Raw genomic sequence first — 25364 nt, 5'->3', positions numbered from 1 at the left:
TCCTGCCAACCCAGGAGACATAAGAGACTCGGGGAGTTCAATCCCTGAGTCAGGAAGATCCCCTGGAGGAGGGCATGGCAACCGACTCCAGTAGTCTTGCCTGGAGAATCCCATGGACACAGGAGCCTGGTGGGCTACAGTCCATAGGGTCGCAAAGAGTCAGACGCGACTGAAGCAACTTAGCATGCATAGAGCATTATGTGATTAATAATGATGTCTTTTGGTGTCATTAGGATTGGAACTTCCTCAGATACTTAAAAGCGATCCTCTTTGGAGCAGGGGCAATAGAAGCACCATGAAGTTCTATCTCATTTCCGCGTTCTATGCTTAAGAGAAAGCAGTGATTTCAGGTGAAACTATATGAAGAAATCTAATGAATAGTCGATGTCTTACTGTGACCCTGGAGTGAAGGATAGTATTATATAAAACGTGTTGACTCCTTGTTTGTATTTCCCTTGGTTTAAAAAAATTTGTTCGTATTCTGTAGTTAAGAGGCTTAGATAAAAGAGTGAATTACTTCAGCCTTTTATTGTCAATTTGATTTTTTGCTGACCTAGCCATTTATGTTATGCTACTGAAAGTAAATCAGCCTGTGATTTAATTTCATAAATGTTAATAGGTTTGCTTTGTTTTTACTTTTCTGTTTGAATAGCAGTGATTACCCCTTCTATTTTACTTCTTCCCCAGAAGGAACTCACACTTCTTTGTAGAGGTTCTGTCATTAATTTCCATTATCCTCCCTCGAAGGCTTTTAGAGAGAGGTTATTATGTACCTTAATTTTCCAAATGGGAGACACTGAAGCATAGAAAGATGGAGCTGACGGTATCTGGGTTAGTAACTCAGATGGTAGGTAGAGACCTGGTATAGTTCTGCACCCAGATTACCCTGGGGAACAAGCGGGGATGGGACCGTGTGATGTCTGAGCCCACATGGCTGCCCCAGTGAGCGATTTCATATATCACAGGCTAGAAAACTCAGGGGCTGTGCAGACGGACACCCACACAATCGTGTGCCTGTGGGTGCAGTTTTCGTCTTTAAATTTAAGACATACACATAAGATCTCATCTTCAAAGTGCACCCAATAGTGACTAGCCTTTCCAGGAACATTTTTTAGTGATTCCATTCAGTATGGGGCTTCCCTGGTGGCTCAGACAGTAAAGAATCTTCCTGCAATGCGGGAGACCTGGGTTCAGTCCCTGGTTTGGGAAGATTCCCTGGAGGAGGGCATGGCAACCTGCTCCAGTATTCTTGCCTGGAGAATCCCCATGGACAGAGGAGCCTGGCGGGCTGCAGTCCATGGGGTCGCAAAGAATCAGACACGGCTGAGCAACTAAGCACATTTAGTATGAGCAAGATAGAGTTGGTTTTTTGTTTGTTTGTTGTGGGTTTTTTGGTGGTGTTGTTTTACTTGGGACTATAAATTGAAGTGTATCAAAATTCTCTACACTTTTTTTTTTCCCCCTTGGAAAAAAGCTAGGTTGATTTCAGGGAAGAGATCTCCTTTAGGATGATTTCATTCAACTCTATTGCAGGAGATGCATTTTCTGCACTCATTCCACTTTCCATCCACTGACTGTTAACTGAGCAGTTGGCACTCTGCCGTAGACCAGGCCCAGATTTACAAATGCGACCGTGCTGAGCCTGGTCAGGCACTGGAGTTACCCACAGTGCCTTGCATCTGGTAGGAACTCCTGGTATCAGTAACTGAACTGAGCCAAATAGAAATTAAATTCCTACTACGGATGAGATACCAAGTATCTGATTATACTTGCAGCCATTCTTCGTTTTTGGAGGCTTGAAAGTATGTGGCATTTTATATCAATCCTGGGATACAATGTTAAAGTTTGTTAAACAATGAAAGGGATCATTTACCACAATGAGGTATTTCCTTAAGGATGAGGCAGCAGGGGTTATAGGACTTTTATGTGTTTAAAACATTTTAACATCAAGTGTTAACAGGAAATTTGAAACAGTGGTTTGAGCACTGTGTTGAATGTGCCTTCTTCCCCTATGGATGCTTTCACTTCGTTTGTATTTACATGTCCTTGACTGGGGTCTTATCTGTGCTGGTTCGTTGCCTTGGCGTGTGAATCACAAAGACTGGAGGGAAGGTTCAAGGATCAGCAGGCTTTTTCAATCCTTTACATTCCATGGAAACAAAAATCATTCTTTAAACTGTTTTAAGTAAACTGTTTCTGAGCGTTTTGCTTTGGTTTTTCAAGTGGATTTTCTGTTCAAATATGTCCCTGCATATAACCCATAGGACAAGGCTGGCCTCTGCGTAAGCCTGTTCTCCAGTCGTAATGATGAGCAGCTTGCCTTCTAGGCGGCTCTCTGATCTTTAACTGGTTCCACTGACTTCACTGCAGTCTGATTGTGCAGAGGCACCCTCCTCCTCTGCTGACCTCCTGGTCTAACAGAACAGCGGCTCTACTGCAGAGGGCAGTTCAGCTCTTTGTCTGAGCGTTTGATTGAGAAAACAGAATTTCCCAGGAAGTGGCAGGAGCTCGCTGAGTTGAAGTCTGTGTAGGAGCTGTGTTTGTATTCCGGGGGCCATAGGCACATCCACATTCACAGGTTGGAGTCTCCCTTTGTGTGCGGGACAGGAGTGAAGTTAACACTTCCAGGCTGGGGCTGGGGCTGGGACTGGGCCAAGCCCAAAATCAAACCATTTAGAGCACACTTTTCCAAACCCATGATCCAGCCACAGCCTTCTCCAAGCTGTAACTTGAAGACGGTGACACCTATGGACAGACAGTCATTCGGTTCGGGAAGTTTATATAGTGTGCTGCACAATATTACACATTTCTGTCACCCATGATTTTCCTGTTTTCTGATTCCTTGTGTGCAAGGAGATAAAAATAGAAATACAGACTTTAAAATTGGGAGTTAAAAAACAAATCTCTGCTACATATGTGCTTAAGGAATATCGCACTGTTCTATACCCTTCTAGAAATCTTAGTATTTTTTGAAGATTGATAAGGCAGGATGTGGTTATACTTTTAGAAGGGCTTTTGAACGTTCAGATATAATGCCACCTGACTATACTCAAGCCATTACTGTAATTCGCCATGTATCAGTCCGCCGCTGTTGCTGTTCAGTCGCTAAGTCGTGTTCGAAGCTTCGTGACCCCATGGACTGTAGCACACCTTATTCCTCTGTCCTCCACTGTCCCCTGGAGTTTGCTCAAATTCGTGTCCGTTGAATCAGTGATGCTATCCAACCATCTCACCCTCTGCTTTCCTCTGCTTCCCCCATCCCCAACTCTTTGCGACCAATCCCTTTGCCACCCTGCGAACTGGGGCCCACTAGGCTCCTCACCATGGGATTCTCCTGGCAGGAATACCGGAGTGGGTTGGAATTTCTTCCTTCAGGGGACCTTCCTGACTCAGGAATGGAACCTGTGTCTCTTGCATCGACAAGTGGATGCTTTACAACTGAGCCACCTTGGAAGCCCTTACATCAGTATACTAGGGCTGCCATAACAAGACACCATGGACTGCGTGGCTTAAACAATAGACCTTTGTTTTCTTACAGCTCTGGAGGCCTGAAGTCCAAGACCAAGGTATCAGAGGGCTGGCTTCTCCAGAGGCCTTTGTCCTCGGCTCGCAGACTTCTTGCTGAGCCCTCACGTGGACTTCCTATGGTCTTTCCCCTGTGCGCGGGCATCCCTGGTGTTTTCCTGTGTGTCGCTGTTTCCTCCTCTTATAAGGACACCATTCAGATTGGATCAGGGCCCAAAGAACCTTGTTTCAACTTAAGGACCTCTTTAAAGACCCCGTCTTTCAATTCAGTCACATTCTGGGGTACGAGGGGCTAGGACTCCAACATGAATTTTGCGGTCACAGTGCAGCCCGTAACACCCCAAAGAAGCATTATTTTACCTGAAGAGAAATAGCAGAGTTTGTGAGTGGGTCTAGAAGTTGCCTTGAGCAGCTGCCCCGTCTTCACCTGGCCCCCTCAGAAATGGGTGTGATGCAGGGAGAAGAAACACAGGCTTTGGAGCCTGGGTTCAAATCCAGCACCACAACCTTGGATAAGACGCTTAGTGACACCAAAGCAGCGCATCAGCACCTGCTGGTCGCCTGTGTCACTGTCATTATCATCACGCAGCACTCACCCAGGTGGGTGCATTTCTGTAGCATCATCTCTGAGACTCCTATTGGCCTTTACATTGTACGCCTCCAAAAGGAACGTTTGATGACGGAGAAATACTTGTGACCCGTTTCCCTGGTGGCTCAGCGGTAAAGAATCCGCCTGCCAATGCAGGAAGGAGATGCAGGAGACATGGGTTCAATTCCTGGGTCAGGAAGATCCCCCGGGGAAGGAAATGGTAACCCACTCCAGGATTCTTGCCTGGGAAATCCCATGGACAGAGGAGCCTGGTGGGCTACAGTGGGGTGAGCGACCATGGAGTCGCCAAAAAGTTGGACACAACTGAGCGACCAAACAACAATCCTTTGCTTTCAGTTAGAAGTATGATGGGCCTCCCAGGTCCAAACGAAGAAGCCTGGCAGCCGACAGCCAAGGTTTTCCTCTCTTTTCAGGTTCACTACAACGTTGGCAAAAACTTGGCTGATAAAGGCAATCAGACCGCGGCCATCAGATACTACCGGGAAGCGGTGAGGTACTGCGAGCGGCTTGCCGTTTTTACAGTATCCGTGTCTTACTGTAACTTTCTAGCGCTAAAAATCTGTCTGCGAGGACCTCTACTTTAGGTTTGCCAGTGCCTGAGAGCTGGGGGAAGACTGCGGGCTTGGTTTCTCTTTCCACTTCCAGATTAAATCCCAAGTATGTCCATGCCATGAATAATCTGGGAAACATCCTGAAAGAAAGGAACGAGCTTCAGGAAGCGGAGGAGCTGCTGTCGTTGGCTGTACAGATACAGTAAGCGTCCTCTTACAATTGTGTTCATGGCGAGGATGGGCGCTCCTGCCTCCTGGGGCTGATGCTTTCTTTTTGCCTCGTTCACCTTCCAGGCCAGACTTCGCTGCCGCGTGGATGAATTTAGGCATCGTACAAAACAGCCTGAAGCGGTTCCAAGCCGCGGAGCAAAGTTACCGGACGGCGATCAAGCACCGGAGGAAATACCCGGATTGTTACTACAACCTGGGGCGTTTGGTGAGCTTACGGTGCCCTGCCGCTGCGGAGGAAAAGCGTGACTTTGTTTCCCCTTTATACAGTTATCATTGTAACGTCTGTTTGGTACTTGCCCTCTTAGTGAAGTGAAAGTCGCTCAGTCATGTCCGACTCTTTGCGACCCCATCCATGGGATTCTCCAGGCCAGAACGCTGGAGTGGGTTCAGTTCAGTTCAGTCGCTCAGTCGTGTCCGACTCTTTGCGACCCCATGAATCACAGCACGCCAGGCCTCCCTGTCTGTCACCAACTCCCGGAGTTCACCCAGACTCACGTCCATCGAGTCAGTGATGCCATCCAGCCATCTCATCCTCTGTCGTCCCCTTCTCCTCTTGCCCCCAATCCTTCCCAGCATCAGAGTCTTTTCCAATGAGTCAACTCTTCACATGAGGTGGCCAAAGTACTGGAGTTTCAGCTTTAGCATCATTCCTTCCAAAGAAATCCCGGGGCTGATCTCCTTCAGAATGGACTGGTTGGATCTCCTTGCAGTCCAACACCACAGTTTGATAGCCTGTTCCCTTCTCCAGGGGATCTTCCCAACCCAGGGATCGAACCCAGGCCTCCCGCGTTGCAGGTGGATTCTTTTCCTAGCACTGTATCCTCGGTACTTTGGGGGAAAACAGAGATTGATCAGGAAGAACCTAGTCCGGCCTCATAGGATTGACTGTCACCAGGCAGAAGAAAGTGATTAGGTCATTTGAAATATTGTATTACTTCAGAAGAAGCAAAACTGATTAAACTCATTCAAGTGAAAAAAACAGAATGAGTGACTTCCCTGGTGGCCCAGTGGATAGGAATCCACCTGGCAATGCAGGGGACACAGGTTCGATCCCCTGGTCAGGGAAGATCTGACGTGCCGCAGAGCATCTGGCTTAGTTTCCACAACTGCTGAGCCCTGAGCTCTAGAGCCTGGGAACCACAGCCACTGAAGCCCACACCCCCTGGAGCCTGCGCTGGTCAACAGGAGAAGCCAGGACAGTGAGAAGCCCTCGCCTCAGGACGAGACAGATTCCCCCACTCACCACAGCTAGAGAAAAGCCTTAGCAGCCATGAAGACCCAGCACAGCCAAAAATAAGTCATTTCTTTAAAAGACACTTAAAGAATGAGAACAGCAACACCCATTCTTGCCCTCTACATCTTAGGAAGTCCTCTCACGTACACTTATCTCAGTTGAAGGCAGCTATTTGGTTTCCTAATATGTGGGGTTTTTTTTAAAGCTCTAATTAGAGAGCAAGCCAACTCGAATTAGCCAAGTTTAAGAGATCATAAAGGCAACAGGTTAAACTAAGGAGTAAATTACAATTTTTCAAGTCCCTTTGTGCCCTGTAAAACGGTGTTCCAAGGGGTTACTTCCTGATAAACATTGGCTTCTCTGTTTTTTAAAACACGGATAAAAACTGAAATTTAAAAAAACAAACCCATAATGTGATTTCTGAGCTTTCCTTTTTTCCTGTCTCAAGGGATGGTTCCCTGCGTTTTTACAGGGAACCACCCCTCACCCCCATAAAAGAAAGCTCAGGAGCCCACAAAAGGGTTTTGAGATTATTTAATGGAAATTTTGGTTACTAACCCACTCCAGTATTCTTGCCTGAAAAATTCCATGGACAGAGAACCCTGGTAGGCTACAGTACTTGGGTTGCAAAGAGTCAGACACAACTGAGCAGCCAACACACACACACACACACACACACTCACACTCACACACACACTCACACACACACACACACACACAAATAATCTGGTCTTCTGTATCGTTTTCTTGGAGAGAGGAGAGACAGTACAACTTCTCTGTAATGATATCAGTAGAGACCAGAAAATCCAGTCACATATAATGCAGGGTAGATTCTTACAAAGCTCATGAAGTGAGAAGGAGGTCTGGAAGCAAGTTGGCTGTTATCCAAATACCTGCCTTGGTGGTTATGGCAGAGATTACTGTTTACTGTGTCTGCACCAGGACTTGCATTGATATAGTATTCTTGAGATCCACATGAATCCTTCTTTGTTTTCCCCACTGTGGCTTATTACAGAATATTGAATATGGTTCCCTGTGTGGTACAATAGGACCTTGTTGCTCATCCACTCTCTGTATAATAGTTTATATATGCTAGTTCCAAACTCCCAGTCCGTCGCTCCCCCAGCCCCCACTCAATTCTTCTTTGATTCCTTTTTGTTCCTCTTTTTTGGAGGCAGCTCTTTTTTCTCATTATTGTTTGTGAAGTGAGTGTATCTGCCTGGAGTCCTGGGTTAATACTTTAAAGCTCTAATACTTAGCAGTCTTCTTCCTTCCTGCAGTAGCTGCCAGTTGCTGCAATTCCTTGGGGTTTGCAAAACTGAGAATTTATGGTAAATGAGCCAAGTTAACGTTCAAAGAAAGGAAGATAGAATATAAACTAGAGGATTCTAGCGATGTGCTCCAGGCCCTGCAACTCATCCCCACTCTCACGCAGAAGATCGTCTGTAGTCTTAACTGTATGGAGACCTTCTGCCACTCGCTGTGTATTGTTTACTAATTGTGCTACCACGAAGTAATCTTCTTGCATTCTCTCCTGCCAACTGTTCTTGCTTATTTAAAGGTTTTGTCCTCTATTGTGGTTTAATTATCTAGCTTTTGCCTGCTTGACAGCTTAAAAGCATTAAGAGCTTAATTTTTAAAAGCTCAACCAGTATATTTATATATTAGCAAATAATAGGGACTTAACGTTAAGAGTTTCTGTTTGGAAAAAAAAATCCTCCTTAGTCACTCTTTAGTAGTGGGAGACAGAAATGTGTTTTGATGTCTGGATCTAGATAAGAAGGGAATATAATGCAGTTCTCATGTGACATAGGAAATGGGGAGGAGCTGGAGTATTTGGGACCCTGGTCTCCTGCATTGCAGGCAGATTCTTTACAGTCTGAGTCACCAGGGAAGCCCTTATTTGGGACACATCACTGATATCAGAGAACTATGGTAATGGTGACTGGACACAGTTCATTGTGCAAGGACTGACTGTATCAGTCAGGATCCATTCAGGAAAACCAAACCATGCTAAGTATGTTAGAGAAGAGTCAGTACAAGGAACAGGTTATACAGTTGTTGGAAAAACACTTGTGGAAAAATGATATTAATTCGGGGAGTAAAAGGAAACTGTGTGGGGTTAGGGGGACAAGCGGGATGAGGTGGTGCCCCCAGAATTTAAGAGCTCATGGAAGGCAGCACATCTCAGGAATTACCATCACCTGAAGACTGAGATGTGAGATGTGAGAGTTGGTCTATAAAGAAAGCGGAGAGCCGAAGAATTGATGCTTTTGAACTGTGGTGTTGGAGAAGACTCTTGAGAGTCCCTTGGACTGCAAGGAGATCCAACCAGTCGATTCTGAAGGAGATCAGCCCTGGGTGTTCATTGGAGGGACTGATGTTGAAGCTGAAACTCCAATACTTCGTCCACCTGATGCGAAGAGCTGACTCATTTGAAAAGACCCTGATGCTGGGAAAGACTGAGGGCAGGAGGAGAAGGGGACAACAGAGGATGAGACGGTTGGATGCATCACTGACTCAATGGACATGAGTTTGAGTAAACTCTGGGAGTTGATGATGGACAGGGAGGCCTGGCGTGCTGCAGTCCATGGGGTCGAAAAGAGGCAGACACAACTGAGCGACTGAACTGAACTGAAGACTGAGATGGTGATAGAACAACCACAGTCCAGCCCTGGGACTGTGGAGGAGGGGACATGACCACTGTAGAGATGCTGCCAAGGATAATAAGGAAGGAGAAAGCAAGAATGGGGGACAGGGCTACTCCTTGTCCAACCAGCTGATCATCAGTTGTGACTCCTATTGGCAGAGACTTAAGTGGGAGGAGCCACGTAGCAAAGCAACCTGGGAAATGTAGTTTGCAGAGCATAGAAAGCTAAGCAAAGACGTATTAGGAAAAGAATGCTTATTTACCTGTTTACTTTCTGGATGAGTAGTTCTTGTTAAATCACCATTTTTCTTTGTTTCACTTAAAATGCATGTTCACTTTGTATAGATGCTGTAAAAGGCAAGTGTGTAAAAGTGTTAGTCGCTCAATCGCGTCCACTCTTTGTGACCCCATGGACTATATAGCCCACCAGGCTCCTCTGTGCACAGGATTTTCAACACAAGAATACTGGAGTGGGTTGCCATTCCCTTCTCCAGGGGATCTTCCTGACCCAGGGATCAAAACTGGGTGTCCTGCATTACAGGCAGATTTTCTACTGTGTGAGCCAGTTCAAGGCAAAATAAGAGTAAATGTTATCTGGTTCAGTCAGGTGTTACTCTTTAATAAATAGTAATAAATAATAAAATACATAAAGAATGTTCATGTAACAAAGTTATGCTGGTTTTCCTGAGTGCTTTAGAAAGAATGTCATTATGAGTCTTGTCCATGTGACTCAAATGCATGTTACTTGCTGGAGAGAATTGGCTGAGAAATCAATGGAATATCAAATATAAAGAGGAAATTAAATGTTGATATAATTGACTTCCCTGGTGGCTCAGATGGTAAAGCATCTGCCTACAATGCAGGTGACCCGGGTTAACTAGAGTTATGAGTCTCATGGGAGATTTCAACACCATCTTTAGCAAATGGATATTGACAGATATTTCTGTAATTCATTCAACATTTCTTTTTCTGGCATAATATGTCACCTATTTGCCGTGTGGGTCACAGGGCAAGTCACAGTGTTTCTGTTGTTTAAGGAAAAGACAGACTTGATAGTAAATAAGGAAAGAGCCTTAAATTCTGATTAATTGTCATCACATGCACTTGGTTTGCAGTTAAAGGAACCATGTCCATTCAGTTGAGATGTGCATTTGAACTGAATTAGAGGGCCAGGCAAAGAATCTGCCTGCAATGTGGGAGACCTGGGTTTGAACCCTGGATTGGGAAGATGCCCTGGAGAAGGCAATGGCTACCCACTCCAGTATTCTGGCCTGGAGACTTCCATGGACTGTATAGTCCTTGGGGTCTCAAAGAGTGGGACATGACTGAGCAACTGTCACTTTCAGAGGGCCAGAAGGTCACCTGCTAAAAACTCCCATCACTTTCTCCCTCCGCGTGCTTTTATTAACTATGTAAATTGAGAACTAGCCATTTTATATTCTGTTATCAATGTTAGCATTCTCTCTCAAAAGACAGCAGTATATCATTCTCTCCTTCCTGAGGGAGGCACACAGGCTCCAGATTGACAAAGGGATTCATGTTCTTGCTTAAGACTTTTCCAGCGAGTTCATAAAGTATGTCTGGTATACTCACAGTTTCATAGGAAGCTTAGATAGAGGCAGGAAGACTATTTTTCACAAGGTGAGCTTGACACATGGAGCTTAATCACATTAAATGTTTTGTTTGCCATTTAAAATAATACCTTAAATAATACCTAGACTATATGAAGTCTTTCTAGAAAAATACTAATGATTTCGTTTTTTTCCTTACCTCTCCTCAGTAGTATGCAACATAATCTGACACCTAGAATCACTAAGTTATGGGTTGTAGTTACAAGGTTGTAGGCTGAGGAGCTAAACCATCTGGTCCCATTCCCTGCTCTCCCATATCTAGATGTGGAACTTTGGGCAAGTTACTTCCTCTTTGTGTGCCTCAGTTTACTTCATCTGTGAAATGGAAATAGTTCTCTTCATCCCTGAGATTGTTTGGAGAATTAAATGAGTTAATATGAAAATTTGGAAGCTCGATACATGCACGTTTGGTTTGGTTTGGGTTGGTTAGATCTTGGAAAGAGAAAGCAAGAGAGAATTGGAATATTGATTGATTGCCAGGAGTCCGTGCTTTCTTTTCAGTACGCAGATCTGAATCGTCACGTGGATGCACTGAACGCGTGGAGAAACGCTACCGTGCTGAAGCCAGAGCACAGCCTGGCCTGGAATAACATGATCATACTCCTCGATAACACAGGTGCGGAGTAGTGATTCAGTCGGTCCCCAGTACCGCACCACTGGATAATTAAGGAATAGAGATGATTGTGTTTTAATAGTATGTTGGAGTTTTTTTTTACATGAAAATAGGGTTCAGTATTTTGCATGGCAAATATAAAATCTAGAACATGGAGTTTCCTTTGACATACTGGAATGTGAATGTTTGGGAAAGTGACCCTTTGCTTAGAGGTGGTGTTGAGTAATGGGGCCAATGTGCGCTGACGTCTCGTTTCATCTCGAGCCTGTCATGTGACAACGGGCCTCATCTAGGATGCCGGAGGTTCCCAGAAACAAGTAAGGATGCCTTTCAGGCTTAGGAAACGGACGGTGCTAAGTCCATGCTCTAAAGTTCATGGATGATACCCAAAGGAGATGCCCTCAAACCCACCTTCAGAGATCCTTGTTTTTGATACAGTGATAATAAACTTGATGATCTGGTTTTCTTAGCATGTGGGAGACTGAATCAGTTGGAAGTTTCTCTGTTCCCCAGTTTAAAAAAATCTAACCATCCCATAAGAAATGATAGTTTTCATTTGGCAGAATTTAAAGCTAGTCAGCCATCTGTACAGTGTGGAGAGAGAAATGCACTTGTTTCTAAAGGAAGTTAGAATGTGAGCTTCAATACTATAAATATTAGTTATTAAAGGGTTGCTGGGATATTCTTATTCTGCAGGCTTGTTTGCTCCTATTTGGGTAGACCTGGTATCTGGAGGGAAATTAAAATTAGATTTTACATGCTGTGACAGAATTTAAACCAAAACTGTTAGTATATTATATCAAAATTGTGCTGGACTATCATGGCTTTGCAGCTGGTAGGTTGTGTGTGTGTGTGTTGTGTGAGTGTGTGTTTGTGTTGTGTGTGTGTTACATGTTCCACATTTATTTTATCACAAAGTTTACTCATAATTGTATATAATGCACAAAAGCCTTTAATTAGACTAAAACTGCTACAGCGCAAACGTGTTTTTAAGTTTTCCATTTTTCGCTCATAGGTAATTTAGCCCAAGCTGAAGCTGTTGGCAGAGAGGCACTGGAATTAATACCTAATGATCACTCTCTGATGTTCTCCTTGGCAAACGTGCTGGGGAAGTCCCAGAAATACAAGGTGTGTGGACCCCAGGCCGTGATTTCTTGCACTGAATGCCAGCAGCTGACAGGAACCATAAACGTAACTTTTGCCTAGTTAAGTCGAGAACGCGCCCGAGCCGTGCTAGCCGCATACCAGCATGGCTTGGTCCGTCTGCATCCTGGAGAAGCTGCCCAAGAGGTGACTCTGTGGCCCCAACTCCACGTGCTTTCTGGTCGTCATCGCTGTTCCTCAGACGCGGGAGGGGAGGAAAGGCCCAGAGTCCCGGCGGACTCCCCAAACCCCTCCCCAGCACAGAGCTGTGATGCTGTCCTGGCAGTGAGGCTGGTGGTCTTTGCACAGAAAGAACACTGGTCCAAGGCCAGATAGGATTGGTTCTTCCTGCTTCCAGGTTTCTCCTCACCTGCAGGAAGTTACAGATGGCCTGCAAAGCCCTAGAAGTTTCTAACCAATGAAAACTGGTTCAGCTGTATGTGGCTGTTCTCCCAGGATAGGCCAGTAGACCGTGAATCACAAGGCACATAACTCCCTGTGTACTGAAGGGGACTCCGTTCCCAATGACGGTGATCTCAGATTTTAATTCTGTGTGTCAGAACCACCGAGGGAGCCTGTGAGATTACAAATGCTTATTCTTCCCCATGACTCAGTTGGGTAAAGTCAGCAAATAGGCATTTTTAACCAGCATCCTGGCCTCCTAACACAGATGTTACAGAAAACACACTTTTAGAAGCAGCGTCTTAGTCCTTTCATGAGAGGAGTACTTCCTTCCCGAATCAGGGACCGTATGTGATTTTGATCGCACTAGGCCTAGAAGCACTGATTAATTCCCATTTGTCCCATGTTGTTTAGTTCTCTCCAGCTCATGAGATAGCATTCAGTTCAGTGCAGTCGCTCAGTCGTGTCCGACTCTTTGCGACCCCATGAACCGCAGAGATAGCATTGTCAGTATAATTTTCTGTAACGACACCGCAGGAAGATATTTCATGCATTTCTCTCCTTTTTGAGGTGAATACTCAGGGAGTTTCATAGCTTCAGTATACACTTTTGAATTTCTAGATTTTGCTGACCGATAACCTTTTAAGGGGTATCGTGTTTATTTTTTGCAAGTCTGCCTGTGCAGAGGGGACCCAGTTGTAGCTGTTTCTCCCCCATTCTCTCTGCTCATTTTCTCCAACTGACTGGGCTGCTTCTGGGTTCCCCAGGGGGTTGTGGGTTCTTCGGGGAGGTTACCCAGACCCCACCTCCTAACCTGGAGAATCCTGGAAATGAGTTCACGGATGCTGACCGGAAGTGACCCTTCCACAGGTGTTGTCAGAGCCCAGCGCTTTCCTGCCTTGACCTTTGTTCATCCTCCCCTGCACCCTGAACTAGCTGCTTGCTTGGTGTGGCAGGATCCCCGCCACGTCCGGGAGGCCGGTGGCAGAGTCCTTAGCACATTCATCCTCTTTCTGGCCACTGTCCTGGCAGAGTCCTTAGCACATTCATCCTCTTTCCGGCCACTGTCCTGACTCCTGCTGTCACCTTTGCTCCGTCACACCCTGCGGTGGGTCACCGTTCCCAGCCTCTTCGCAACGCGGTGTGGACCCCCGGGCCTCCTCAGTGTTGGAAGGAGGATTTGGTGGAACAGAAAGAGCACGTTCAAAGTTGAAAACCATAGGCGATAAAACTGTGCGTGAGACCTTTGCACTGCGTACCTTATCTTCTGTATGTTTCATCTTCTAGGAATCCGAAGCTTTGTTCCTCAAAGCAATTAAAGCTCATCCAAATACAGCAAGTTACCATGGCAATTTGGGTAAGCAAAATTTTCAACTTGAAACATACGGAAATTCTATATAATCTTAGTAAAATTGGGCTTCCCTGGTGGCTCAGCTAATAAAGAATCCACCTGTGATGTGGGAGACCTGGGTTCCATCCCTGGGTTGGGAAGATCCCCTGGAGAAGGGAAAGGCTACCCACTCCAGTGTTCTGGCCTGGAGAATTCCAGGGACTGTAGAGCGCATGGGGTCGAAGAGAGTCGGACACGACGGAGCCACTTCCACTTAGTGAAGTAGGTACGTTCTTGTAAAGTCGCTTGGGAGAGTTATTGTTCACGTCTAGCCTGTGTTGGCCTTGGTGAACTGAGAAGTGCTTTGGGAGTTTGCAGTCTGACCTGTGTGTGCCTGCCCTTTCTGCAGTGGACCTCCTTCTAACCTGGTCTTCCTTGCATTCGCATGTTCTCTGTCTTGGCTAAGAATGCATTTACAGTGATCTATTCCCTAGAATTCCTTTCTTCTATTTTTATATCTCAGTAATTCAGATTTTTTTTAAAAATAGTTATTTGGCTGCATTGAGTCTTAATTGTTTCTCTCTAGAGGTAGCATGCAGGCTTGGTTTCCCCGAGGCATGTGGCTGCACTGCAAGGCAGATCCTTAACCACTGGGCCACCAGGGAAGTCCCGGTAATTCAGACTTTTAGAACAAGGCTTGTTGATGTTTGGAAGGCTCAGTCATGTGAATATTTTTTCTACCAAATCTCTTCCCTACAGATTCTGTAGCTTCTCTTTGCAAAAAAGTGATGAAGCATGAGTGGTTGCTGTACTGCTCACATCGAAAGTTCATTTTACTTAGAAAATCATTACAATCATCAGAGGCTTACTATTCTAATAAGTAGATTTATTTTACTATCACTTTATAGTCAGGTCTTGATGTGAGAGCCCTGAATTCCAGCTGGCAACAAACAAGCTATAATGTTGCCAAAAGGTGTAAGGGAATCTTTATTAAACAGCTGGTCTTGGGGCGTCCCTCGTGGCTCAGTGGGAAAGAATCCACCTGCCAAAGCAGGAGACAGGGGCTTGATCCCTGGTCCCGGAAGATCCCACATGCTGCAGAGCAGCTAAGCCCGTGTGCCCATGATTACTGAGCCCAGGTGCCCTGGATCCCGTGCTCTGCAACAACAGAAGCCACAGCAATGAGATGCCCATGCACTGCACCAGAGCGAGTGAGTGGAGTTGCTCAGTCGTGTCCGACTCTTTGCGACCCCATGGACTGTAGCCTACCAGGCTTCTCTGCCATGGGATTCTCCAGGCAAGAGTACTGGAGTGGGTTACCATTTCCTTCTCCAGGGGATCTTCCCGACCCACGGATCGAACCCAGGTCTCCCACATTGGAGGCAGATGCTTTAACCTCTGAGCCATCAGGGAAGCCCCAAGAGTAGCCCCCGCTTACTGTAACTAGAGGAAAACCCTTGAAGCCTCTAGGACCCAGCACAGCCAAAAATGAATAAATAAAAATTATTCAAACAAACAAACAAACAGCTGGTCTTCTACGTGGTGGCTTTGTGCTGAGCAGTGTGGCAGCCCAGCCCTATCCAGCCCGGCTTCCAGGAAATTTCAGGGCAGCATCACCAAACTTAGGGAACTCTTCTTTTACTTCTTTCTGTAACGATGTTGCTGTTGGGAGATGGTTCAGAACCCCGGGAGTAACTGGGAATGGTTAAACGGGCGATCACCAAGGAGTACGATTACAATAAATAAAGTTGGCAGTACAAACAGTACTGTTTTAAACAATGGTTTTGGGAAACTGCTTGCAGAGGTTCTGTTTCTTTGTGCAAGTGGTTGGGAATACCACAAGTTATTCAGAAGCCTTTCCAATGAAATTGATCTCTTGCTATTTCAGCTGTGCTCTATCATCGTTGGGGCCATCTAGACTTGGCCAAAAAACACTATGAGATCTCTCTGCGGCTTGACCCGACAGCATCGGGAACTAAGGAAAATTATGGTCTTCTAAGAAGAAAGCTGGAACAAATGCAAAAGAAAAACGTCTGATCCTTTTTCCTTCATTTTTTGAGTTTGTGTGTGTGTGTGTGTGTGTGTGTGCATGAGGCAGATTGTTCATATCTCGTGCTTGCATTTAACCATTTAAAGTCCTTACATGTTGTTTACTTTATTGTTTTTTTTTCCTGTGGAAACAAAGACATGCAAAAAGATTATAGCACCAGCAATTTACTCTTGAATGCTTGATGTGGTTTTTGCATTGAAATTGTATTTTTTCAGACAATTCAAACATAACTTCTGAAATTCCAAGGGTAAAGTCTTTTTTAATGAAAAAGAAAAAGAGAAAAAAATTATCTTGAGGGACTTACAGCAGAATTAAACCTGCATTTGGAATGAGTCGTGTTGTATAGAGACTCACGCTATTAAACATTGACTGTGAACAGAAAATGACAAACTGACTCCTACATTTATATAAATATCTAATGTGTCTGTATATTAGAATTTTTATTTAATGATGAGTAAATTAAGATTTTTGGTTTTTTAATTTTTTTTCCAAACAATATGCTAGGTACTTCATTTGTAAGGAAATATTTATTTGTATTTTCATGTTTTGAACAGGGCAAATAATTGAATGAAGAGTGGAAATTTTAACATCTAGTATATTTACACTTTTTCCATAGGAAGAAATTCACTCCTCCAATATTTTTTGGATTCTTCAACTTGTGCTATTTGTAGCATGCAAAATTGTGTAGTATTCGACATAAACTGTCACTCTTAATAGAAAATTCAAGCTGTGCTTTAGACAAAAACAGGCAGCCTAATGTCTTTATTTTTGTTATATCCAGTATTAAGAGGGCTACACATCTATGTAAGTTGCGTTTTTATATGTTTAGCTGGAAAGCCGTTTTCCATTTAGCTTTATAGAACCACAGTCATATCCAAAAAACGCAAGAGGTAAACTTCCTCTCAAAAGGAACCACATTTGAGGAGTTTGTGATATTTTTAAGAATTGGATTATTTATCCTGTTTTATTGGGTCAGAATAATCATATTCATTTTGTTTGATTCTTCTGTATTTGCTGTTGACCTAATGATTTATGCAATCTGTGTAATTTCTTATGCAGTAAAATTATTACACAAACCAGTATAAAAGTGTCATTTGCCTGCTCAATAGATGATTTTCAAGTTGCTCGGTTGGCCAAATGTTTGTTTGGGTTTTTCCTTAAGATGTTATGGAAAAACTCAAATAAACATTTTGGGCAACCCAATATTTGACTCTTTGTCTTCTTTCCTTAAACTGAAATCCAAGTGACCAATTCATTCTTTCTAGAATATGGCTTCTATTTGGTTTTTGTTGTTGTTCAGTCACTAAGTCGTGTCCGACTCTTTTGCGACCCCGTGGACTGTAACCCACCAGGCTCCTCTGTCCATGGGCTTTCCCAGGCAAGAATACTGGAGTGGGTTGCTGTTTCCTCCTCCACTGTTTGGTTTTAGGCACCGATTAATAGAGTCATCCAGGTTCAACAAACGGGCTGAGTAGCTCTCACATTGAGATGAGCTGATTGTCTACACTGGCTTGTGGGGGATGGGGTCCGAGGCCAACCAGCGTAGAGTTGTGAATCAGTAATTGTAACCTCTGACGGCTGAGGTCCTCAGAAGAGAAAATGCTGTTTCAAACCTTTCAGAAATGGTCCCCAAACAACAATAACAGTTTATAGAGCTCTTAGGAGCAGGAGCTGCTTTATCGTTCATTAAGTTCCTATAGTGCTTAGCTTGGGAGATAATGGATGTACTATATGCTTGTTGATTTTTTTTTTAACTTCTTTCTTTAAAACAGTGCTTGTCTTTTGAGAGTAAAGGAAAACCATTTCTTATAACAGCCTGTTTGTGATTTTTTTTTTTTTTTTTTTCGGTACTGATACTAAAACTTGTGTCAAATCAAGACGCCCTGCCTGCAGAATGAACCCCCATAGCTCTCACTGCTCCATCTCAGGATTTCCATCACAGCTGCCTTCAGCCCAGAGAAAACAGTCATTCGCCTGATTGACATTTCACGGAGCCTTTAATCACGGCAGATTTTGGAAGTGGGCCATGCTGTTCATCTTTTCGTCCTCCTTTTTTCCTTCTTAAGGCAGCCACCTTCTTCATTTCTTAGGTTTCCCTTCTAACAAGACTAAAGTGGAGATCTGACTCCCAGTTCCCCCTCGTTTTTGATATTTTTCTTAAACTTGTGTTTGTATTACTCAATCATGGTATGGGATTCAGTTGGGGGTGGGGGTGGTATCAGAACAAACATAGGGATCGTTGCCAGTTTGGGAAATAAGAGTCCAAATAATTCTTCACATCCCTGATAGTAAACATCACAAAGCCTCGGAAGATAGTTCGGGGCTATTTTTTATTTCTCTGTATATCTCTTCCCCATAAAACGCAGTGTTACATTTATTTCTTAAGGCCCGCACCATGTAGCTGTAGCCCACTGTGCCCTCACAGGGCTCTTTGGGTTTCTGATTCTATCACATTGCTTAAGCATGGTCCGTACATTTTATTTCAGATGACTGAGTTAAAATCTCACAGAATAGACCAAGCCCCACAGTAAAGCACTGGACATGTATGTTCATATTCACACCTATTGGACTTTGAGGTGAAAAAACCTACAGTTGGCTCTAGGGCTTTGATGTCATAGGCAAGTCATTTAGCATTGCTTCAACTCCAGTTTCCCATCTGTAATGTGGGCATAATAAGACCTCCCTCCCAGTAATGAGGTGCTCGACTCAGTACTTGCCTTAAATGATAGACTAGACTTTTGGAGAAAGGTATAGGTTTCTCAACAGACAGGTCTGACCTATCTGTCATGACTGCATGGTTACCAAATAGCCATAGCTGGTGGGGGAAAATATTTTTCTCTATTGACTAATTGAAGCTAATAAATGTTGAAAGAATGGCAATTAGAAAACCATTCTTTTTTTTTTTTTTTGTCCCCAGTGAATTAATTGATTGAGGCAAAGATCAGCAGTGAATAAAATCACTAGATGAAAGATCAGTGGAGAACTTTTTAGTGGAGGGGACAGCTCTGTGATTTTATCACAGTAGATTTGTGAGGTCACTATAGTCAAGTAGAGTCCCCTGGGCTGCAAGGAGATCAAGCCAGTCAATCCTAAAGGAAATCAATCCTGAATATTCATTGGAAGGACCGACACTGAAGCTCCAATACTTGGGCCACCTGATGTGAAGAGCTGACTCATTGGAAAAGACTCTGAGGCTGGGAAAGCTTAACAGCAAGAGAAGGGGACAACAGAGGACTAGATGGTTGGATGGCATCACTGACTCAGTGGACATGAGTTTGAGCAAGCTCCGGGAGAGTGTAGGACACGGAAGCCTGGTGTGCTGCGGTCCATGGGGTTTCAGAGTCAGACAACTGAGCAACTGAACAACAGCAAGATACAGAAGAGCCCCATCACAAGGGTCCCTCATACGACTTTTATGCTATTATCTTTTTCCAAATATCTTCTTGAGCACAGACTGTGCACTGGCAGTGTGCTAGCTGCTGAGGATATGATGAATGATCACAGGTGATTCCTGCCCTGTGGAGCTTACAATCCAGGTTACTTCAACCCTTGCTGTGTGCGCAGGTTGGGCTTGCTGGTGTGGACATCAGGGACTGAGCATTGTTACCAACCCCCCCCCCCCCCTTGCAGGGGCCTCTTCGGGGCTCTCCTTTGTAAATTACTGCATCATTTGAAATAACTTTTATTTGTAAATAAAGGAACGTGTGACATCACAGATTCATCTTTCTTCAAGAGAGCTGTGGATGAGTTTATAATATAGCTGTGATAAGGTGCCTTGGTGGTAAAGAGACACCATATGGGAAAGTCAGGTAATGGAAAGTAGTCGCTAAATTGCTCTGCCCAAAAGGTGGGGAAGAGGCTGTGGGGTGATGTTCCAGAGTAATGCTGAGTGAAAAGAACTCAGGAGGCTTGGATTGTTGGCTGAATGATGGGGTGTGCAATGCAGGCTCTTCTGAAGCAAGCTTTTAAGTCTTTAGGAAACTCTATATGCCGTATGGCTCTCTCGGTGGTCATCTAGAAATAGTTGGCCTTTGGGGGCATAATACTTGAGTGTGAAAGGAAAATCTGTGTTACACCCAAGTTGGAACCTCACAGACCTTAGGCAAGTGTAGGGAGTGTCGACTAGTGTCCCCTGCTAAAATTCATAACCACCCAAAATTTCAGAAGGTGACTGTATTTGGAAATCAGGTCTTACAGATAAAATTAGTGAAGGATCTTGAGAGGAAATCATCCTGGATTTAGGGTGGGCCCTGAATCCAATGGTTGGTATCTTTTAAAACAAAGAGAAGATACATAGAGCAAAGAAGGCTGTGCCTAGGATGGAGGCAGAGACTGGAGTGAAGTCAAGGAATGCCAGGAGTCACCAGAAGCTGGGAGAGACAAGGATGGATCCTCCCACTAGAGCCTGCAGAGGAGTATGGCCCCACCCACACCTGGACTTCAGACTCCTGGCCTCCAGAACAACATTTCTGTTAGTTAAATATTTATTTGTATTTGTTTACTTATTTGGCTGCACTGGGTCTTAGTTATGGCATGTGGGATCTAGTTCCCTGACCAAGGGTGGAACCCAGGCCCCCTGCATTGGGAGTGCTGAGTCTTAGCTGCTGGGCCACCAGGTAAATCCCACATTAATGTTATTTAGGGACTTCTGTGGTGGCTCAACTGGTGAAGAATCCACCTGCGATGAGGGAGACCCGGCTTTGATCCCTGGGTTGGGAAGATCCCCTGGAGGAGGGAAAGGCTACCCACTCCAGTATTCAGGCCTAGAGAATTCCATGGACTATTCCATGGGGTTGCAAAGACTCAGACACAACTGAGCAACTGTCTGTCACGGCACACAGACTGTCCAGTATTCTGGCCTGGAGAATTCCAAGGACTGTATATCCCATGGGGTCGCAAAGAGTCAGACACGACTGAGTGACTTTCACTTTCACTTTTGGGGCTTCCCTGCTGGCTCAGACAGTAAAGAATCTGCCTGCAATGGGGAACACCCAGGTTTGATCTTGAATATTATTATGTGCCAAGCATGGATCTAGGGCTTTATATACGTTTTCTCATTCAAACTTTTCAATAAGTCTGTGCAAAAGGTAGTATTATCCGCCAATTTAAGGACTTCCCAGGTGGCTCATTTGGTAAGAATCCACCTTCAAGCCACCCAGTGTGTGGCACTTCCTGGCCGCCTTAGAAATCCAATCCAGCAAGTAACTCAGAACCTCATCCATAAAATGGTGGACGGTGGTGGTTTAGTCACTAAGTTGTGTCCAACTCTTCTGTGACCCCATGGACTATAACCCTCCAGGCTTCCCTGTCCATGGGATTTCCCAGACAAGAGTACTAGAGTGGGTTGCCATTTTCTTTTCCAGGGGATCTTCCCTGACCCAGGGATCGAGCCCAAGTCTCCTGCATTGCAGATGGATTCTTTACCAAATGAGCCACCAGGGAAGCCCTTAAAATGGTGGCTAATACTACCTTTTTCACAGACTTATTGGAAAGTTTAAATAAGAAAACATACATAAAGCCCTAAACCCATGCTTGGCACACAATAATACTCAATAAGTAACTGAAGGAGAGCTAACTCTCACTTGAGGTTTTTATCCTCAAGACCTTAAGTCACCCAGAAACAATCTCAGGTTTATAGTCTTATCGCCTGTGTTCTAAGTCTGATTAGTTCTGTGAGTTCTTGAAACCTGTTAACACGGTTTATCAAAACCATCTTGAGTGTCCTGCGTTTCTAATCATTTTGTTTTTAAATATGTGGCATTTTTCTGAAGCCAATAAAGCTTTCTGCTTCCTACTGGTGATAAGTGTTTGAGAAAATGCGTTCCCTGTAGATTTAAATTCAGTTTTACCTATCATTTAAAACCAGTTTCAGGGACTTCTCTGGCAGTCCAGTGGATAAGACTTCACCTTCCCTGGTCAGGGAACTAAGATCCCACATGACTCGTGGCCAAACAAACAAAAGCAATGTTGAAACAAAGTCAATAAAGATTTTAAAAGTGGTCCACATCAAAAATAAACTTAAAAAAAAAAAAAGAACTACTTAAAAAAGTTTTGTTTCAGCAGTTAACTTCAACAGCATTAATTTTGACGAGTAGACTTGAGACTTGTCTCAAAAATTTTCAAAACTGCTCATTTCTAGAACTTTCTGATAATGGGTAGAGATGACAGCTTTTATAGTACTGGTCTAGGAATCTGCAGACCTTAGCAAACAAGGTGGTACGGTGCAAAGAACAGAGACCAGGAGTGTGAGAGCTATCCTATGGCCAGCTTCACTGGTGTAAGTCATCTTTTTAAGCTTCAACAGTTCAATTAGACGTGAACCCTTCCCATCCGGCCATTAGTTACCAGGACTCTGAAATGAGTCATTTAATTACTGCATGCCTCAGTTGCTTCTAATAAAAATAATGCTGGTGGTGGTGGTGATGGTGGTGGTTGCTTTTGTTATTAGTTTTTCTTCCATGAAATGAGAGGGTTGGACTAAACTAGTGTTCTTCAAATATTCATAGATGCTTACCTTTAAAATATAAAACTTAACTCTTATATAGAAGTCCACTATAAAAAATTATAAAAGTGACCTGGGTGCTTATATAAATCCTCATAAAAATCTGTTGTGTAATGTAAGAATGTTTGAAATTCCAACACTCTTGTGGAAATAAAATATTTTGAAGCTTTCTAGTTCTGATATATTCTAATATGGTTAAAAAGTCCCTTAGACTGAAAAAGGACATTTCTGCTCTGCCATTCATCAGGTTGACATAGCACAGATGAAGGCAGTGGGGAGTGAAGAGAAAATCACATTTTTTCCGGTAGAAATGCTGAAGTTGTAATGTGTCAAGGAACCCACTTCTAAGGGTGACTGCTGCTTTATTATATATGGAGAAACCTTCTTCTGGAAAAGCGCTATCAGAAATGTTGCTGTTTTAAATCATTAGGAAGAATGAAACATCACACTGTACTTGGACAGTCCAAGTCATTTCAACATGAACAAGCACCCTCACTTTCCAACCCACGTGCAGAACTTCATGGAAAGCGCTTCTGGACACACCTATTCACATCTCTTATAACTTTTAGTCTCCAAGTTTGTAGGACCCTGATCCAGCAGTTGGTTCTGCTGCCCAGACTCTGGAGCCCTGTACCAAGGTCACAGGATGAAAATCTCTGAAACGGACCAAGCCCCATAGCAACTGTTGCCATGAGCCTCTGATCAAACCGGCCAGTTGCTTGACCCCGTATTAGGTAGAATACCCACCCTATTACCCACCCTATAGCATCCTAACCTATCACCTAATGCCCCCATTCTAGTAGGAATTTTCTGTCTTGAGGCTGTAGAAATTGGCTGCTGCTGCTGCTAAGTCGATTCAGTTGTGTCCGACTCTGTGCGACCCCACAGATGGCAGCCAACCAGGCTCCCCCGTCCCTGGGATTCTCCAGGCAAGAACACTGGAGTGGGTTGCCATTTCCTTCTCCAATGCATAAAAGCGAAAAGTGAAAGTGAAGTCGCTCAGTCATGTCCAACTCCTAGCAACCCCATAGACTGCAGCCTACCAGGCTCCTCCATCCATGGGATTTTCCAGGCAAGAGTACTGGAGTGGGTTGCCATTGCCTTCTAGAAATTGGCTACTAGCCCGCAAAAGGGTTTGGCTCGCCCTTGAGCCCATTCTGCCTCATGTCTGGAAATTCCTTTCCAATCCACACTTGGGCCACAACACAGACCTAATGTTGACCCCTGGCACACAGCTCTGTTTTGCCTTCAGCCTGTGAAAACACAATTACCTTTAAATTCCACCTAACCTCTCCCTCCCCCAAACCTCCTGACCGCGTCTTTGTTTGGTGAGTCATCTCAGGGCTCTGAGGGTGTGTAGATCTCATTCTTAGCTTACAAAACAAGTGGTGGCCTGGATTTAGGATACAGGATATTTAGGGTCAAAGACAATTATTTGTAATAATTTACTAGAATGATTTGATAACATTTCAGTTGATTTTATAGTGTTATTCAGTTAGACTTCAAGCTCTGTACATAGCACCCAGGTTCTGTTGCTTATTTCACATTATAATTATCTTTTCAGGAGACGAAGAGTATATTTTCCCATCTACTGTGTGGTACTTGCAGTGCTGGAGATGTGGGGGAGGGGTCAGAAGGAAATGAGGTGGGCCCCTTTTGCATAATACGAAGTGTCTGTGCATTGAGTCAAATATATATTAGCCTCTAACACCAACTTCCCTGGTGGCTCAGAGGGTAAAGTGTCTGCCTGCAATGCAGGAGACCTGGGTTCGATCCCTGGGTTGGGAAGATCCCCTGGAGAAGGAAATGGTAACCCACTCCAGTATTCTTGCCTGGAAAATCCCATGGATGAAGGAGCCTGGTAGGCTACAGTCCACGGGATCACAAAGAGTTGCACACGACTTCACTTTCACTTTCTAACACCAAAGTCTGGAAAACAGAGTTTGGCAATTACCTGCTGGTATTTAGAAAACAAACTGACCAAACTAGATAATTCCAGTAAGAGACGATTTGACAGTTTATATCCTTTGAGTTGATAAAGCGTTTGTTGAGCTTTGAACCTGGGGCGTAGCAGTTGGCCAGCTGCTTGACCCTGAGCCTGGAGGGTATGGGAGACTGTGGACAGCAGAGCATCAGACCAGAATGAACAGAAAAACAGCTGAGAGTGGGCTGAATCATTTCCAGCAAAGGACTCACCTGTACCATTTGCAGGCAACTGACAGCCTCTGTGAGTCAACTCAAGTTATTAAACCCACTAGAGCAGTTGGCTTGCTAAGGGCTCTGGTGTAACGCACCAACCCAAAAATGAAGCCAAGACTTGTCTGAGTTGATCAATCAGTTTCCTTGAGAAACTGATTTTTCTAACATAATGTTGTAGTTTCTCTAACGTATTGTAGGTCAGTTACACTTCAAAAACAAAGACAAAAAATGGATCAAATTTGTGGTTACATCAGGGCAGGTGGGGGAATTAGATGAAGGTACTGAAAACTTAAAGTTGTAAGATAAACAAGTACTAGGGGTGTGACGTACAAGATAATAAATATAATTAATACTCCTGTAGGAAAATTATGAAGTATATCCTAAGAGTTCTCACCACACAAAAATTTTTTTCTATTTCTATTTCTTTAATTTTATATTTATATAAGATGATGGAAAGTGAAAGATGATGAAAGTGAAAGAAGAGAGTGAAAAAGCTGGCTTAAAACTCAACATTCAGAAAACTAACATCATGGCATCCGGTCCCATCACTTCATGGCAAATAGATGGGGAAACAGTGGAAACAGTGGCTGACTTTATTTTTTGGGGCTCCAAAATCACTGCAGATGGTGACTGCAGCCATGAAATTAAGACACTTGCTCCTTGGAAGAAAAGTTATGACCAACTTAGACAGCA

General features: G+C 44.1%; 1 protein-coding gene across 2 annotated transcripts in view; it reads left to right on the top strand.

Annotated features, from left to right (window-relative positions):
• TMTC4 (transmembrane and tetratricopeptide repeat containing 4) overlaps window positions 1-17784 on the top strand; it is a 56915-nt gene extending 39131 nt beyond the window's left edge. For both annotated transcript variants that reach the window (XM_027557921.1, XM_027557922.1), the window contains 7 exons: window positions 4549-4628; window positions 4781-4888; window positions 4981-5122; window positions 10934-11048; window positions 12061-12173; window positions 13878-13947; window positions 15809-17784. In XM_027557921.1, coding sequence (XP_027413722.1) covers window positions 4549-4628; window positions 4781-4888; window positions 4981-5122; window positions 10934-11048; window positions 12061-12173; window positions 13878-13947; window positions 15809-15957 — 777 coding nt within the window. In that variant the 3' untranslated portion in view covers window positions 15958-17784. The remainder of the gene's footprint in view (window positions 1-4548; window positions 4629-4780; window positions 4889-4980; window positions 5123-10933; window positions 11049-12060; window positions 12174-13877; window positions 13948-15808) is intronic.
• The last annotated feature ends 7580 nt before the right edge of the window (window positions 17785-25364 follow it).

The sequence above is a fragment of the Bos indicus x Bos taurus genome, chromosome 12 (genome assembly GCF_003369695.1).
Source record: "Bos indicus x Bos taurus breed Angus x Brahman F1 hybrid chromosome 12, Bos_hybrid_MaternalHap_v2.0, whole genome shotgun sequence".
In the NCBI taxonomy this organism is placed as follows: Eukaryota; Metazoa; Chordata; class Mammalia; order Artiodactyla; family Bovidae; genus Bos; species Bos indicus x Bos taurus.
This window is presented reverse-complemented; position numbering and strand designations above follow the sequence as displayed.